Below are 19,361 nucleotides of genomic sequence, written 5' to 3' on the forward strand. Positions count from 1 at the left end.
TTGTAAATGTTGGTGAGAAAATTCAAATGCCATTCTATTGCCATATATTTATAGCAAATGCATTTCTCAGCTTGCTAGATAATTTACAGTTTATCTTGAAAAAGTTCTGTTTTTTAAGGACATATGCCTTATAATGCAGTAACAGCTTCCAACTGCGCCACTGCACTTCTAAACATATGTTCTCTCATTTCCAATGCCATGCTCCCCTTCAGACCACCCACCCCGCCCTTTCTCATACAATTTCCAAGCGCTGCGTCAACTCCAACGCCGACGCTTTAGCTTCACTTAACAAATGCTTTCTGTGTCCCTTCAACCACTTCTCTTGATGGTTTCAGTTCAGTTCAGTTCAGTTTCAGTCGTGTACGTAACGTCGTCGAGTGCGGTAAAAAGAAAACGTTAAGAAATACCAAATAACAATTTTGAAGCTTCCACAAGTCAAATCAGCAGTAGCAGCAGCAGTAGAAGCAGCCAGCCCAGAGAAGTGCAATTTTCATAAAATTTGCAAAAGTGTGTTCTCCGTTAATGTCCATAGAGTTAAATTTTGGTTTAAATGCAACTTAACCCACTGCTCCAACTACTGTTGCGCTTCGGTTAACAAAGCGAGAAGAGAAAAGCGATAACCAACAACAATAAGAAGCCACAAATTAGTGCAAAACCAACAACAACAAATAGAAGAAAAAAAAAATTGTCAGAGGCGGCCACAAAGTATTGCATACCAAACGGCTGTCGGGGAAAATAGATATCGATTAGCTAGTCATAAAAATAAAATTGTATTTAAATCAAAAAAAAGGGTTAAAAAATTGGAATAAATATTTAAAATTACTTAAGACAGGATTGGTTCAATTTACTACTTGCCAAAATTTGCAATTGACTTTGCCTTCATATTTTTCATGGTTTTTCATGCATGAGTGTTTGTTTGTGTGTTTGCTTGGTGGGTTTCTTGGTGTGAGTGTGTTTTTATGAGATCATCGTTATACTAAGAACTACAAACTACCTACGCCTGCTGGTATGCAATACTTTTGTAACAATGCTGCTTTTTCTGTTCACTGTTTCCTGCAGGCCATAAAACCCAACAAAAAACCAAAAAAAAAACCCTCTACAACGAATTTTTCTAATCCAATTTCGGCCTATGACAATACAAACGCACTTTCTTTAGCTACGCATTATCCAGGTGCGTGTGCGTGTGAAGCGAGCGAAAGAGAGCGAGTGTGTGTGTGTGTGTTTGGGAGAGCGACAATCGCCAGAGAGAAAGGGAAAGGGAGTAAGAGAGATAGATTTGTGTTTGTGTCTATACAGTTGTTGCGCCTAAAATAAAATTATACGTAAAAAGGCCATAAAAATTTAAGTTAAACAAAATTCCAAAAACGCGCGTGTTAAATACAACAAAAAAATTTCATTTGTATTTTTAATAATTTGGCTCCGAATCAAATAAAAAGCATTTCCCTATGATTGGCTCATTCTGGAATCTGTGCAGAGCGTGCCCATCAATGCCGGTAGACAAGGTGAGTGAATTTAATTTACTAAAACATTTTTACCATTATCGTCAGACATGTTAACCTCATAGCCCAGTTTAAGCAAAGAGTCGGAAACGCGCTAGAGTTTCATTACAGCCCAAAAAAATTCGTCTGATTTATGGACAACTTGGTGATTGAAGTAGGTTTTGTGTGTGTGTGTGTGAGTGTCTGTGACACAAAATAGATTTTTATTGCATACTTGCAGGCTTCAAGTGAAGGGTGCAAAAAGAAATGGGGTGACTTGGTTTGAATTATGAGGGGTAGAAATGGTAAATGGAATGAATGAATGAATTAATAGAGTTTTATTTTTGGGAGAAACTTTAAGAAGGATTAATGATTACATATTAAAAATTCCAACATACACATATATATATGGAAATATAAGACATATTTCAAAGTTCGTTAATCTTTAAAAAGATAATCGGCACTTTTTTTATTAATTCTCAAATATAAATTTAAATTCACAAATAAATAATGTCAGTAAGCAAAGAAATGAAAATTAAGTTTAGAGTATTTCACAACTCTTTATCTGTGTTCATTGTTCCTTTATGCTTAACTCAAATCCTTGGAGTGCCATCCATCATATCAAAAAGAAAAAAAGAAAGGAAAGAAAAAAGGAGCTGCTCCTAGAAGCATGCAATGTTTTTCCATTTCTTTTATTTCGCAAACTGACAAAAATATGAAGTCATAAAGTGGATATCAACACAAAAACGAGGGGAAATAAATGTTGCTAGAATAAATTAACTTACATTACGCTCAACACCAAAAGCGTCAGGAAAAGAAAAGAAAGGCAGCAAAAAACGAGAAAAAATCGGCAACAACAACAAATGGTACAACAAACAGGAGGCAGAAGGAAACCAAGGCAAATGGCAGCGGCAGATAGCTTGAGTAGTAGAAACCAAGAAAGGAAAGAAAGTCAGAAAATCAATAGCATATGGATTGTGGTTTGCTTTTCTTTTTGTTTCTTTCTTTTTGCTTTTGGGTAAGGAAATCCCTCTCTGGGCTGGCTAGAAACCGACAGAGACCCACAGCTGCTGGCCGGCCGGGGTGCGCGACTTTCAGACCCGGCGACGAGGCGACACATCGTGACATTAGTTCGTATTTGGAAGACCCAGGAAAATTGAATTCGCCTTCCAGTCGACTATGATTTGAAAGAGTAAACAGCTGATTTAAATAACGAAGAGGAGACGATGCCGTCCACTATGGCCGTAGGAAATCTCATTGCTTCACCTTTCTTTCTTGTTATTTTTGTATGTTCTTTTTAAGGAAATTTATAATTATTTTTGAAATGAAGACAAGTAACCGGGAAGGGTTTTTTTTTAAATCTGCGCATGTCAGGTGAGAGACAGAGCCAGAGGAAGAGAGAATGAGATAGAGAGACAGGGATAGGGACAGGGAGGAGGAGTCGCCAGCCGGCTTTTAGAGATTGTTGTTGCTGTTGCTGGTCCTCTTGTTGGGCCATATGACGTGCAAAATTGTCTTGCGGTATTACATCAGCGCCGGGGCAGTCTAACTTTTATTGCGACACCTTCTCACCGTCTCGTCTTTTGGGAAAAGTATCCCAGGAACGCCAACGCTTAAAACCCACCACCAGCAACAACAACAAAAACAACACCAAGTTTGCTTTGGGGCACTGCCGGCATAGTGTCGCCAGTTTTGTGAGATTGCATGCCGCACGCTTATCGATTTAGTTGGCATATGCCAACCTTAAGTTAGTCACTCGATCGATTTTGATGGGAACTCAGTGACTTTGGCGTCAGCTGGGCGTTGGTCTGAGGTTTTAAAGTAATCCATACACACACACACACACACACACACACACACATACATACACACTTGTTGTTGTTCAATGTATTATCAACCTGCATCATCTCCATTGTATGATATTTCTATTGTCTTTTGGCTTTTGTAACACTTTTATCAGAACACGCAACTTTTACATAGCATAAAGAAACTCAAACTAAAGAATATCTGATTAAAGGAAAATTTGATATCGTATGAATTTGTAAAAAATGTTAATCATTATAGTTTTTTTGCATATAATCTTAATTAGTTCTAGCGGTAAAGTTAGATTCGAGGGTGGTTGGAAAAGTCTCTAAATGTAACTATATTTTGAAAACTTGCTAAACACTTTTCAGTATGTAATTTTACATCAAACATTTGCTAGCAGTCATTCATTATGAAGATCTCTAGTTAGAATATCTGAAGAATCAATGATACTTTTCAGAGTTACCATATCAGTTTCTTAATCGAAAGTAATCAGATTAATGCTTTGCTATCGATTACATCAAATGTTCATCGAAGCAAATGTCATTAAACCGTCCAAGCTATAGCAAACAAGCATAAAGTTTCAAATGAAATTGAATTTCAATTCGTTTTAAATTTATATATATTTTTTTTCGCTTGCCATTCGAGTTCCAAATGGAGTGGAACCTTTTGATGTCGTACGCCTGTATGGCAGCAGCTGCGTTGTATGTGGTTTGTGGCAATGGAATCCCATTAGTGTTGCAATGCTTCCAAAAGATATGTGATCCATTGGAGGAGACAAAACATAAAAGCAAACCGGGAGACAGATGCATTTGCTGTCTGGAGGTGATGTCCGGCGAGGATTGGCATGTATTAAAGTGTCATCATGCTCTCCATAAGGAATGTTTCGAGGAAATGAGGCGATTGCGCAACACATGCCTCACATGTGGCAAAGAATTCGTCTTCTCCTCCAGTCAACCTGGTGAGATTTGTATCATTTGCATGGATGATGACAACCCTTTGAACATCCACAATATGACTTACCTTGCCTGTAATCATGCTCTACATGGATCTTGTTTGACCACTTACAAAGAAAATGGTTACAGAAATTGTCCTTTATGTCGCAAGGATATTTAAATATGCTCATAGTACTCATTTTTATATTTTATAAGATTAAAGATTAGTTATTAGTTATTAAATAGGCTCTTTGTTTAATGGTTTTTTGATTATGTTAAAAATTTAATCAATACAAAACAAATCCGCAATGAAAATCTACAACTAATGCCAAACAAACATAAAAATTGTCAACAATTCAAGGAAAATGCAAAATGTTGCCGAAAAACGAAAAAAAATAAAAATCTAGAACTATAAACCTCGAAATAAAAACCTTTATACGTTCTATGCATGCGATTTTTTCATGATTTGTGTTGGATATATGCAAATATTCCCAAAACTGACAGAATGCAAGCGAAGCAGTTGAATGAAACTCGCAAATAAAGTGCCCATTTTCCACGGGCTCGCCGAATTGCAAGATACCCTGTAGATGGTTTTTAAAATTTCAACAATTTTGCAAGGATTCTTGATTAAAAATCAATCTTCTGAGGAGTATGGACTTTTGTTAGGTAAAGTTCAATGGAAGAGGCTTTTTCTAGGACAAACTTTCTGGTAATAATATTGTTAACAATAAGTTATTTAATGGACATTTTTGTCTCCTGAATCAACGTAGATCTTAAAGTTAATAGATACATTTTAGTTTCCTTTAGAATTTAATTTAAAAATGCTCGGATGAGCCTATAAAAGATGGCTTACATTTCTATTTACCAGTTACCAAAGAAATATATCGAAAGCGCTTTTTTTTATTCCTCATTTTTTAGAGTATATAACTGTGTGTACATTTCGAAAATAAAACAAAAAAGGCATAGGAGAACTTTTTACCCCAAAAATTTCTGTTCGTTAGGTAAATTTGCCATTAGAAAACAAAATAAAAATCAACACAAAATATAACAGAAATGTGAAAAAGTGTAGAGAAGAAAGAAAACTGCGAATGTGCGATTTTTGAAAGGGCAAAAGCAAAGTGCATTTTACATACATATTTGATTCAGATCCAGCCATGCATTCGGGTTGGGGCTGACCTCATATAATTAGAAAACTTTACTTCGTCTGTTCCATGGAGATTGGCTCAGTTGGTTTGGAGGAAGGCAAAACTTGAGTTTTCCCATTTTGATTCCTGAGTGGTTTCTTTCCATTTTTTGAGGTTTTTGTGCGCATTTTCCCATTTGGCATGAGCCAAATTGAAGGGATTAGCAAGCAGTTGGCTAAAATGTGCAAATTGCTGGTTGAGTGTGCGAGGGCGAAAATAATTGACAATGGCTAAAAAGGGAAAATGAAATAAATGCATTAAGTTTTCAACAATGGATGAAATCAAATAGAAAATCAAATTAAATAGAAAGACTTAGTTCTTACAAGGTAACTAAATATAATTAAGAGTACATTGATCTATAATGTTATATTTAGCTCCAGTTCGTTTAATATTGATCAGTTGGAACTTTTTTTTTTTTTGAGAATTTTCCATGTCGTGTTAATCATTTGCTCATTTGTATGTATCGATTTTCCTTTTGCTGGTTGTTTTCCTGCACCAATCATTAAAAACTAACTATAAACGAATGTCGAACATGCACGAAATGTCTATCAAAAAACTCAACATCAATGTCAGGTCATGAGGCGGAGGCAAATTAAAAGTAACTGCACCACCTCCCAAATACCTCTTAGTCCAACACAAAACTTTGCTTTTTAATTAAAATCTATAAAAGTTCTTCTATTAAAAGAAGAAGATCTAAGGTCGTGGGATGGTCAAAGTTTGTCCTAAAAAGTATGCTATATGCTATTGTATTCACGGTTTTCAATATCAAATTAAAGAGTTTTAAGTGAATGTAAATTCCCCGAATTAATCGTAGTCATTTCCAGGGTATGACAATTTTATGCATTATAAATAAAATATGAACTTTTTCCATTAAACTCTTTTCCGGGGCCAAACGTAATTGACTTAATGTCAATTATAAGTCATTTGCTGATGATTTCCGTCTTAAAGTAGATCAAATTCCAAAAGGAACGAAGAGAGACAGACACACACAGAGAGAGAGAGGGAGAGATGGTTCATGATTCACCGTCAAACCGACGCCATATATTACGTCAGAATCCATCTATCCATCAGGAGCCATCCACTAACGTATTTCAATTTCAATTTTCTGCTTTTGCGTCTAATGCAATTATAATAATTTCCCGGTTCCTAACTGAATGGATTACGGCTGGCGCCTAGCGAAGTTTGGGGACAGGAATATAACAGAACAGCATAGAACAGGACTTGGTCTGAGGCTGAGTTCGTTGCAGATGCTGCTGCAATCAGTATCCCTCACTGCTTTTTTGGCTCACGACCAAGTGCCAGACTCTGATGGGCTGATGGCCCTGTCAACGTTGATAATAATTTCATTTCATGGCTTAGGCCCCAGACACAGATGTGAAGTGATGAAAGTGTTGCAATGTGGCTAAAAAACTTATTCAGTCTGCATTTGCCCTGTTTAATAAATGGTAGAATGTTTAAGCATTTATGAATTTGTAACTCACAATCTGCCCTGGCATTAACTTATCTAAAAGCCATTTTTTTTTCACTGCTTTCACTAAGAGCAGCTTACATTTTGCCATTAAAAAGTGAAATGTTCGGCGAGCTTAGTTTTCCTTTTGGTTCCCTCCCTTTGGATATATATTTTTTTTTATATATACGTAAATCCCATTATATAAACTACATGCAATATGAGAATCTTTCTTTGTGCGTTTTGTGTTTTCTTTTGTTTTGCATTTTTCATGCGGATGGAGGGAAAAACTTTTGCTTAACAATACAAAAGCGTAAAATATTTAAGTGGCCATGATGGTGGGGAAGTAGCCACAGCAGCAAAGGAGGGGCCAGAGTAGATGCAGAGTAGATGGAGAGTTTTTTCCCTAAATGACCTTATTTGGTTATAAGTAATGTGTTAGCAGTTTTTCTTGGCAAATGTTTAACTAACGTTTGCCAATTGGCTGGCAAAATATGACATTTAAATAACATTTTCCTAACAACAAACACAACCAGATGAAGGCAATTGAAGATTTTATAAATATGTAACAACAAAAAAAAAACCTCAGAAATCGTTTTTGATATTTCTTATCCTTTAATAAAAATGATGTTCATAAGCATTGACAAAACTCGTCAAATGTTTTACAATTAAGTGTTAAGTTAACCATTCGGAGATCGTTTCAAAAGAAACAATAACTAATTGTGTAATAGTTACTTAAGAAGAGACTCAAAAATGACTCTTTCATATTCCCAAAATCAGATTTTCCTAGAGCAAAATAACAAAATGAAACAAAATGGATTAGAAGAAAAGGTTACATGTAGTTTCTCCCGATTTAGGAGTCATTTGGGTTCTGATAATGATTTTATTTATAGTTATTTAAATTATATAAAGTATTCAGAAAGGATTTTTATGTATATGAACAAAAGGTTCATACAATTTAGAATGGGCACTTGACAAATATTTACAAGATATTGATGAATTGAAGTACCGAAATTTTAGTATTACATATTTTACACATTTTAAACATATTCAAGTAAATACTCTTAAAATATCAGTTAAGTCTGGCAAATAAATACTTTTAAAATATCAGTTGATCCACTTCAAGGAAATAAAGGTCTTGGGAAAGGTTCTTGAAGAGACCTTCAGTTGCAGCTTCGAATATGTGTAAAGGTCCTTGAAGTATAAAATTTAGTTTAACGCCTTAAAGCAATGCAAATCGAACTGCCCAACCAATGTAGGCTGAGATTTCCATGAAAGCTAAAAGAATATTCTATGCCAGCAACTTCTTCTTTGTTTTTTTTTAAGAAAGAAATTCAACAATTTTTTTTTCGTTTGAACATTTTGCAATTGTTGCCATTTGTCATTGGGCTTTGGCTATAATTTCATATGATTTACTTCAATTGCAATTGTCAGTGCAATTTCTATGCTATGCTCTGCTACATATGTATGTCCGTATGTGGGACAACTAACTGGCAGAGAGACTCTGCATTACGATTATATTCAACATTTCGTGCTCAGCCAACGGCATTCACAGGCGACTGACTGAAAATAGAAAATAAAACTATAACAATAGACAATTATTTGCCAAAGAACTTGCTTACAGTTTTCTGCACTAGACAAACTCACATACGAGCTTGCTGCATTGCAATTTTATGCTGCATTGTCTTAATGGCATTCACCCAGGGTTTTCAATTGCCATAGACATTGAGGGATTAAGCCAGCGAAGATATAGATACCGAATGGGAGTTCAAGTGAGTTTAAGTCTGACTAAAAAGGAGTCTGCCTGATTGCAGTCAACACACTACACTCTACATGTGTATGTAAGCCTTAATCCATAGTGAAAAGTTAAATGAACTTTCCATGGAATGCTGTATCATTGTACAGGAATTTTATTCAAACTTTTGCTGAGTTCATTTTAATAAATAATTTAGAAGTTTTCTTGAACTTTCAAGAAACATTTGTATATACAAAATATTAATTTTAATTATTTTACACAATTTTAATTAATTAAGTAACAAGTAAACTTAACTTGCTGGAAGTTTTTTATGGTCTGTAGTCTCTCTGCAATTCAAGGCACAAGTTTTTATTCTTAATAATAAATGAAACAAATGTTGGCCATAAAGTTCAAGAACCCGCTGTGTTAGTAAGCTTTAAGTTACTTCATTTTAGTGTTGTTTCCTTATCTCACTTTTCTTTTTTTCCATTTTGGCAACATTTTTCCCACTTAATCGCAGCTGAATAAACGCTTCCGATTGCCCGTTTCCTGTTCTTGTTATTGTTAGACACGTCTGCCTCAGGCAGTATTTGGGACTGCAACATTAAAGAAGTTAGCAACTCAATTGAACTTTAGTTTACCTGAATGATGGTCTATAAATTTGCATTGCAAAAAGGAATGTTTAAAGGGCTCTTTGTTTTGGAAAAGGTTTAGTTAGTAAATTCGAAGAGGAATCGAATTGATCAAATGCAAATCAGAATTAAGAAACTGTTTTCTTTAAGGCTGGCAATAAAAATAATCAATAAAAAACTTTAGTTCATATTTACCAAAATTTTATCTCTTAATAAATCTTATTTATACTGAATTATGACTCACGTAAAATATCAGTAAATTTTTTGTAGACCAATGACTTAAAAGTTCATCTGTTGGTTGTACGTAAAATATTTCCTGTTCTACATTTTCTTCATGTTTGTTTATTTATGATTTTTATGGCATAAACTTTTGTCTCTCTATAAACCATAATCTAAATGCGTGCAAAGAGTTTCTCGAGTTGTTGTTGTTGTTAAGAAAAGTTGGTGAAATCCCGAAGTCGAGAAAGATAAAAAAGAAAAGATGACTAAACATTCTGCGGCTGCTGGAGACCGAGAGTTGTTTCTGAGTTGACGTCACGGTTGAAAATTTGTTTGTATTTGCGGATTGTGGCCTTTTAATTTTGGCTTATTCTCTTTTGGCCACCAAGTGCTGACGTAAGTCTGAGCAAACTTTGGTCTTATATAAGGCGACAATTTGTTTTTTTTTTTTTTTTTCTTCTTTCTTTGTGTGCTTGTGGGTAGAATGCATTTTGATTGCAAATTGCCAGCAGATTTTGCCAGTTGATAAAGAAAGGAATAAAAGCTAAGCTAACAACAGGAAGAGCATAAAGAATAAAGGATCAGAGGAGTAGTCCAAGCTTGGCCATGCGAGAGTTGGGTATACTCTTGCAAACTTCTTACCTTCTTACCTTACCTGGTGGCTTGGCAGGAAATTGGCTGAAATTTTGGAGTCCTATTGTCATTCCCGAAAAGTCTTTAAAAGTCTTGAAAACATTTAAGTGCCTGGTTGTCGATAATAAGAAGACGATTCAAAGTGTTTAGCCTAAAGAAAATATTCATAAGTATTTCATTTATAAATAAAACTAAAATGGAAGAACACGATAAATATGTTTAAAGGAATATAATTAAGTCCCAAGTCTGAATTCTGCTTAATATTGAAATCTCCTTTTGCTAGGTCTATCTCCAAACTTATAAATACTATATAGAAAATGAAAATTAATGATTTTTTTTTTTTAAATTTTTCTAAATTTTTTAAAATTTATCTTTATTTTTCCCAATTTTTTCAAATTTTTAGAATTTTTGATAAATTTTTGAAAATTTTTAATTATAATGCATTGTTAAAATAATTAGGAAAGACTCCGCAAGTTGGAAATGCATTGAGAATTTTAATAACAGTAAAAATTATAATTTATCCACCTGATGACCTTTAACAGTTTGACCTCACTGAGCAATGCAACTCCAACAACTGATGCGCCCGCCCTCAGTTGCAGCTTCTCTTAAAGGCGCAGCAATGTCAAAGAGCGAGAGAAGTACTCTCCCACTAAACTGCACTGTCACTCACTCACTTAGTTGCTGATCGAGAGAAAGTAAGAAATTAGAGCAGTTCTCCCGATCAGTGGGAGTGACAGTGCAGTTTAGTGGGAGAGTACTTCTCTCGCTCTTTACTAGCGCTGAGCCTATAAAAGAAGCTGCTACTGAGGGGGGGCGCATCAGTTGTTGGAGCTGCATTGGTGAGTGAGGTCAAACTGTCGTTATGAAAAATTAACGAAAAATTAACGAAAAATCAACAAAAATTAACGAAAAATTAGCGAAAATTATGAAAAATTAATAAAATATTTAAAAAATTAAGAAAAATTCAAAAAATTAGAAACAATTAAAAAAATTTAAAAAAATTCAAAAAATTAAGAAAAATTGAGAACAATTAAAAATTTAAGAAAAAAATAAAAAATTACAAAATTATTTAAAAATTTAATAAAATAATGAAAAATTAATAATAATTAAAAAAAATAAGGAAAAATGGGAATAAAATAAAAAAATCCTTTTTGTTTTGTTAATTTTTTTTATTATTTTTTAATTTATTTTAATTTTTTTTAATTTTTTGTTAATTTATCGTAGTTTTTCGTTAATTTTTCGTAATGTTTTTTTTTTCTCAACGGCACAACTCTGCCATTTATAACCTCTTATTAACGACTTTTGATGCTATCTTTTGTGCATCGAATATTTCCACTAAAGGAGAATAGCTATGAGACTTGTGCATCGTCGCTAAACTTAGCGCGTGGCGAAAAAGTATCGTCGACATCGTCGTTATTCACATGAGTGCACTAAGCTGCATGCAGCCACAGACCTACACTCACACACACACACACACACATACACACCCGCACACGGAACGCACTCGTGCGGCAATAGCGTAGGAAAAGCAACTAAAAAGAAGCGCTGAGCGGCAAATTGATTTTTAAAGAGCTCACGGAAAAGAAAAAACTCCGAGTTGAATTTCATCTCGAAAATTTGTTAACTTTGAATAAAGTCTCCTGCATATAACTATTCACCTTTGCATTGCAGATGGAAGAGATTAAAGAAGGCAAATGCCGCATAGATAGACACAGACACAGCAACAAACAACACTTTGAAGTTTCTTTTGTGTATATGTATGTACATATGTGATATAGACAGACACTTGGACAGATGGCCCAGACAGACAGGAAAATGCAATTAAATGCGCCTTTTTTGTTTTTGCTGCTGTTGTGATTATGTATTTTTTATTGTTGCTCCGGGGCTGCTATGCGCATAATTCGAGTTTCATTTTGCGTTAAAATATGAAGAATGTTTGTGGGTGTGTCGAAAACTTTTGTCAGTTTTTGCATGCCTCCTTGTTTGCCTTTGCATAAATTTTCCCAGGAAGTGTTGCTACATATTCTTCTTGGCTGAGTGGGTGTGGATATATGTATGTATGTATAGGTTTCTAAGTGTGTATGGGTGTGTCTGTCTGCTTGGTTAGTAAAAACTTTTGCCTTCAAAAATATATATGTATATGAAGGTGTTTTATTTCTCTTCAAAAGTTTGACAACTTAAAGGAGAATTCAATTTCATAAAACTTGTGACATATTTCGAATGTCAGACACTAAATCAATTTCAAATGCAAGCTCTGACATTATAACAAGTTTAGCTAATAAATATTATTGAAATATTCAATCCATTTTTCAGTCAGTTTTCGAATCGTCATTAGAAAATAGAAATTACAATTTTCTTTATTTCAGTTCACAAAATTTACAATTGAAGACAAGTATTTAGGTTTGCCTATTGAATGGTATTTCAGTTTTGATTTTACAGAATTAATAGAGTAGCAATAATGGTAAATCAGTTTTAAATTAAAACTTAGAAAACTTATAAATGTTGAGTTCAGTAAAAGTTCGATCAATTGGTTTTTCTGTTCACTATTTAGCATTGCAAAAAGTTAGTTGTACGTCCAAGTTGAAGTCTTAAATGCTAATGTTGAGAGTCAAGCGGACTAGAAAACTCTTCAGATTCACTGTGACCATCTGGACAAGAAGTAGATGGCACTTTAAATTTTTCCTTTTTTTTTATTAGACAATATATTACTTAGAAGAAGACAAGTCCGACGACAAGTTTTCTCAATGGATTTGTAGTGTGTAGAAAAGTGGAAAAAGTGTTGCAGGGGCATGTTCAATGCACTTAGAATAAAACGCTGGCTCACGAGCCAGCATAGAAAACACGTGAATGAGCGAAGCTCGGGGATGTATCATCAAGAATTCTTTGGTCTCTGTGTTTTTTTTTTTTTTGGGTCAGTGTGAGGCAATAAATCAAGCGTCTACACATCGATAGACTGACAAATCATAGACAGGTGCATACTCGTATAAGGATTACGAATTGAAAAGGACGAGCAATAAAAGCGTCTTAAAAGTTTAATGTCCCCTCGATTTGCGCTTGCATACAAATGAGTTTCAACTCGTCGACGCTTTTGGCTATACAACAACATATGTGTGTGCTGTGTGCAAGTGTGTGGTGTGTGGGGTGTCCTCGTGTATGTCTTTGACATTTGGCCAGAGAGAAAATAGCTTGTGGCATTGAATTGAATGCAAGGATTCCGATCCATCACGAATATGCATAAAGCGGGAGAGTGTAAAATATTTTTCAATCATTTGAAATACAAATTCAAAGAGATATTAGCCAAAGGCAGTATTTCCCTTCCCCCTTCGATGTGCTTTTAATCTTAATATTTGGGCCAGGTCAAAAGAAAATGAATTGCACTTTTTGGTGGTCAATGATATTTGGTTTTCATTAACTCTTTCATTTGTAATAATTTTGGAAATATTTAGAGCATAACAGAGAGCAAGACATCGGCTCCAATTATCTTATACTCATTAAAAACCCTTCTTTTCCAACCTGCCTTAAAGACTTAGTTAGCGTTTAAACCATTTAAAGACAATGACTCTATTTAAATCATTCATTTAGTTGTTCTCTTGGCTAATAGATTGCTTTACGAATTGTGTTTTGTGTTGATTCACAATTAATTGAGTGGCTAAACAAAAATAAACAAGATTGAAAACACAATTTATAATTTAATTAAAACTAACATTTTGCCTTGCTACCTTGAAATTGAAGATGTATTTATGTGTACAACGTGGAAAGGAAGAAAGAGGAAAACAGAAATGAGGAAAATGCGCTCATGCAAATTACTGGAAATTATTTCATTTAATAAACGTGGCCCAACGGCCAGGATAATGTGCACCAAGAACCTCATTAGAGTCTGACCCAAATGGGAATTTATTTGAGGGCAAGGTGTGACGCTGTCTCTCCTCTTTAGCCGGCCTTCGCTTGCTACTTCTCTAGTTCAGTTACAAGTCAATCTGCTGTCGAAGACACTTCAAATTAAGATGAACAAAAATTGAGTTTGACTACAGCCGGGCCATGTTCCATCTCTGTGGCCGAGGCTGGCTGTCTTTATGTCCAGTTTTGTTGGACCATTTTAAGTAAATTAATTGACGACGTCGAGCTTAGAAAGAGCCAACATTGTACAAACAAACCTCGACCCCGCAGGGCAATGTTAGTTGAGCAATCGAGCAGACTAAACCACAAAGGCACGCATGAGACCGAGGGCAGGGGCAAACGATGTGCAGGCAGGGTTTCAGAGGTAGACGAAGTGACGGCTGTTTGGTTGCCAGCCAGGTGTTTGTGTTTGGTTTAGTTTGGTTGGTTTTTTTTTTTTTTTTTTTGCCTTGGTTGGTCGATGGAAACCATAAAAGAAGGTGGCACCATGCTTCCTGCCACATCCATACGATGCCAGACAAAATGGTGTCAAATGGCAAAATGCATCGTAAACTAAAAGTGAATGGAAAAACTTTACTTTGCAGCAGCACAAAAAGGGCGCAACAAAAACAAAATGCCTGGAATAAGTTTTTAAAGAATGTTTACTTGAAAATTGTTGAAATTATTTTACCAACCAATTAAAAGATGATCTCTAGTTTTTATTAATTGTTTCGCCAGAGTTCGGTTAAAGCATAGCTCATGTTCTCTAGTTCTTTTTGAGTTTGTTTATCAAGTTGTCCCATGATTAAAATATCTTTCTTTATATATTTCCAAATACTTGAACCCCCTTTTAGGACATCCATGCCATGGCAGATTTGATATAAACTAAGGACCTTACTGGCCATAACTGTACTTGGAGGTGTCATTTGCTTGCATTGCTCGCATAAAAATTGAAAGGACCCTTTGGATAGATTAAACACGCACACGAATTGCGTTCAAATAACACACAATGGCAGTTGGCACACCCATACAAACACACTCATAGATATATATCTCTATCTGTGTATGTATGTACATATGTACGATTGCGGTCAGTGTCTTAAGTGTCTCGGTTATTCTACATGTGGATTTTCCTTCTTCTTTTTTAAAGTGGGGATTACGTGCAATGTAAACTGACGCCTGCAAGTATGCTATGAAAAATAAGTATCAAACGCTTGCTTCAAACTATAAATTCTCATGTTTGTGTGTGTTTATTTTTCAGTCTTTATGTGTATGTATGTGTGTGCATCTGTGGGGTATAATAAAGCACACAACATGCATAGATGACATAATGAATTATTGCCGGGTCCAGTTCAAAATGTTGTGCAGCATAACAAATTACATTGTGCAAGAAAAATTCATGAATGCATCTTGAAGTCTTTTAATACATACGGAAAAGCTATGTCATCCACAAGCAATTAACTAAATTACAACTTAGTATGCTTATGATAAAGCTATAGGAAAATAATTAGCCTAATTACTAAATACTAAAGATTTTAATAGTGCACATTTATATAGAAGAATCCTTGTTCCTTGTGGGAGTTCAAATCAGAAATTGATTAAATTAAATTTTCAATATTTCTCTGACTACTTTAAATATTTTCATTCAATTATGTCACAGATTGCCGTTCGTCGTAATACGCATCTGTTTAATTAAAAGGCTTTCGCATAATGTCAAACTACAATTCATTTTGGAAGTTTAATTAATTTGTATATGTCCCTTAAATATAGCCAGACAGTTGCTTCAAACATGAAAAGTTCGGATGTCAGCAGGCTTATCAGCATTTCAACATCACTGCACACACACAAGATCCCAGTTGAGGGATTTCTGACAGGACCACAGGGTGTAGATGACATCAATTTATATATGCAGGCCGCACTTTCAATAAATTAAACATTTTGGCCAAACTCATTTTAAGAACAACCACTAATAAAAAAAAACCACAGAAAATATTGCCATTAAAATATTCATAGAGACTTGCCAAATATTTAAATGCGGCTGCATTTGAGAACCGCAAACATTTGAATACCCTATTATTAAAACAAGGTTGAATCGCTACATTGATATATTTAGTATTAGAGACTCTTTTGCCAACATTTTCTACAAAAATGTGTTCTTCCTTTTGCCCATTTTATACTTTAAGGGACGAAATTTACAATACATTAGATATGCCTAGATCTGCTTTTTAGTTACTATTTTGTGGAATAATTAGGAAATAATTAGACGCTGCTCTTCTCTCTTTTATAGAGCATATAATTGTCGTTTTAATCGTAGCTCTATATTGCTCCTTTTTTTGGTGTCATCAACATAAATCAGAGGGAAGTCTACATTATTCTCCCTCTTTTTGCTGCCGCTCTTCCTGTCTGACATGATAAATAGTTGTAAAGTAAAGAAAAAGTGTGCACACATATGTATAGTGGGTAATAAATATGTAACACAGCCCACAATGCCAGGTGTAAGCAGGGCACGTGGCAACCCACCAACCAACCGCCACCCACAATGCACCCACATCAACCACAAACTAAACCCCTAATATGATGATGGGGTGCCGCCCCTGACAGCAACTGGCAATTCGAATGACACAAACGATACCCATCCAAAACACACGATGTGCCATCGTTTGTCTATGATTAAAGTGCGTTTTCTTACATTTTCATATTTGCCTCTTAAATTATGCATAAACCTGCGTGTTTCTTGGCCACATTTCTGAGTAACGCAAAAAAATGGCAAATAATCAAGCATAAAAAGTTACATGAATGCTCGATAAATGTTGATTTATTGACTTACTGAATTGATTTGTTATGGAATTTTCAATTAGAAGTCCAGACAAAATGGTGAAATGGCTTTTGGCCAGTTTTGCAATTAGGTTAATTGGCTCAATTGACTTTGTTTGTTCAAGGGGTTGCAACGTTATAGAGTGCTGGTGGTTTTTGGGTGGGTCTGCGGTTTAATTTTATTACGTGTCAAATTAAAGTGAACATTTTAAGTCCTTGGGTGCTTTACCCTAGAAAGGTGTGCGTGTTATTTATTAGTGGGTCGAAAAGACTTTAAGGTGAAAGAGTCAGTTGGTAAAAACGTTTTGAAACTTAAATTAGTTACCCTAGAGGGTAATATTGAATGCTTTAGGCTGGGTGGAGCCTAGATATCATAAGATATTTAAACTCAACTAAAAGTTGCAATAGCCGACGATTCTTGTGTGTGACCTTTGGTAATGGACTGTAATGGGGATAAGCTTATCGAGAGCGACATAAAACCATCAGCATTTAAACTGTTTAAAAATTAAAATTAAAGCAGAACGAGAGAGAAAATGAAAGGCAAACGTTTGTATATCCTTTTGGCACGTTGCGTGCACAATGGCAATTATTTGCCACTCGAAGTTACGGAAAAGACAACCAAAGCTAAAAGCGAGCAGGTAAATAAATTTCTCAAGACAAAAACAACTGACGCCATAATTAACTTGGCCATGTCTTGGACAGTATTGTGTTGACTGCTCTAAAACTGTCTTTATTGTCTTTAGCCAGGTTTAACCCAATTTTAACTTACACATGCCAAATTCTATATATACAGATATTGTTGGGCATAATATGTCCTTTTGCAGTATTCGCTGTTGCACTCTTTTCAATCGATATTTGAACGGCATTCAGTGTTTGTCATAGCCATAAAGCAGTAGCAACTTGCAGTAACAATTTCTCCATTAATATGGATTTTTTTTGTACATTTGTTCAGTTTGTTGTAGTTGTTACTGCTGTTGTTGCAGTTGTCTGGGCAATTATCAAATGCGGACTAGCCAGAGAAAGTGGGTGGACATATTGCGACAGAAGCCACAATTTGGCTGTAAGCCTAAAAACTGGTTGACTAACTGGCCAATTGCCTGTCCGAGCCTTGGTGAAATGAAAATATTTACATATGGGCTTTTGGTTTTCCGGTTTGTGGTTTAGTTGCAGTTCGTTTGTTGCATATATGTATGTACATACATACATATATGTAAACAATCAATTAGCATTGATGTAACAAATGAAAAATTTGCATTTTAAATGAAATTAAATTAAATTTTAATCTATTATTTTGGCAGCAAGGCTAGAGGGTTACTACCCCTAAAAAGTGAAATATTTCAATGAAAGACAGAAATTAAGAAGCTATAACTTAAATATTTATATCATTAACCCACACACATACACATTTGCCTTGTACAAGAATAACTAATTAACTTCCTTTTCTTCTTTTTGCTGCGTGTGCCGCATATTTTCTTGCTTTATTTTCCAGCAGCTCCACTCGGAGTATCGGAGCACTTATCGTTGGCATGAATTTACGGGCAATTCGAGGCCGGAGGTTGTACGACGGGCACCAGCGCCGAATCCAAGTCAATTTGTTGGTAAGTCAGCCATCCTTTTCTTTTCTTCTCCCACATATTTTCGTGTCTCTTGTATTGTCAATGCGATTTATTGATGACAATCTGTTGATATATGTATGTGTATATACATATCTCTGTATCTGTATTTGTTTTTGGCATATTGTAGGACCAACGAACGAGCCGCCATTGCCACGAAGGAAAAAATGTCCAGAATTAGCATATAAATCGCACGAGTTTATTATAGGATCCGAATATACAGATGCACGTCGAGATGCCAGTGCACATCGTTTGGCGAGGGTAAGTCTTAAATCTGTGACCTTCCTTTGACCTTAGGGGAAATCTAACCATCAGGTGTTAGTCATTTTATTGCCCGGTTGGATAGAAATGAATAAGAAACATATTTATGCATAAAAAGTTTAAAGAACTAGAGAGATTCCCTATGTATGTATGTATGTTTTTATGAGAATTCAAGCCAAGTAAATAATTTAATGTTAGGGATTTAGAAATTTGCGTTTTTCCTATATAATAACAGCTTCAAAATGAGGCGATGTGTTGGTTACGAAGCAACAACATTGTGTGGGCCTCACAATTTTCCGGCCGCACAAAAGTGCACGCTCTGTTAACATTTCAAGAACGGATGCGAAAAGCATGCGAAATGAAAATAAATGAAATAAAAGTCCTGGCACCAAAGAAAACTGCACAATGTGCGTGTTTTTGAAAAGAGTCTAGCTATGATACTCTTCCAGGAAAATGAAAATGAAATGTATACACTGAATTTTAAATTAGAGTCTGACCAAGAACTGATGGATCGATAGATAATAGAACAAGCAGAACCTTAAAGTAAATGATTATTAAACTCAAACACATAGAACGGAAGTTGTGTTTCAAGGACACAGCAGTTGCACTTGTCTATTTGTACAGTATAATTGTTTGCTCTGTCTTGTATTTAAAGAGCATTCATAATTTAGTTAAGTCAAATAAAATATTTGCATATGCCGAGGCGAGTTTACGCCAAGTTTGGCATTGAG

General features: G+C 35.1%; 1 protein-coding gene across 13 annotated transcripts in view; it reads left to right on the forward strand.

The window, feature by feature from the left end:
* The first annotated feature begins 355 nt into the window (after nucleotides 1-355).
* Nucleotides 356-19,361, forward strand: part of LOC137584427 (negative elongation factor A) — a 37,052-nt gene continuing 18,046 nt past the window's right edge. For 6 of the 13 annotated variants that reach the window (XM_068299806.1, XM_068299813.1, XM_068299812.1 and 3 more), the window contains exons 1-4: nucleotides 356-507; nucleotides 1,060-1,502; nucleotides 18,246-18,354; nucleotides 18,500-18,630. In XM_068299806.1, the coding sequence (XP_068155907.1) occupies nucleotides 1,446-1,502; nucleotides 18,246-18,354; nucleotides 18,500-18,630 (297 nt within the window). In that variant the 5' untranslated portion in view covers nucleotides 356-507; nucleotides 1,060-1,445. The other 7 variants (XM_068299809.1, XM_068299815.1, XM_068299816.1 and 4 more) reach the window with 4 other exon arrangements.

This window comes from Drosophila tropicalis, unplaced genomic scaffold (genome assembly GCF_018151085.1).
Source record: "Drosophila tropicalis isolate 14030-0801.00 unplaced genomic scaffold, ASM1815108v1 contig_878, whole genome shotgun sequence".
NCBI lineage: Eukaryota > Metazoa > Arthropoda > Insecta > Diptera > Drosophilidae > Drosophila > Drosophila tropicalis.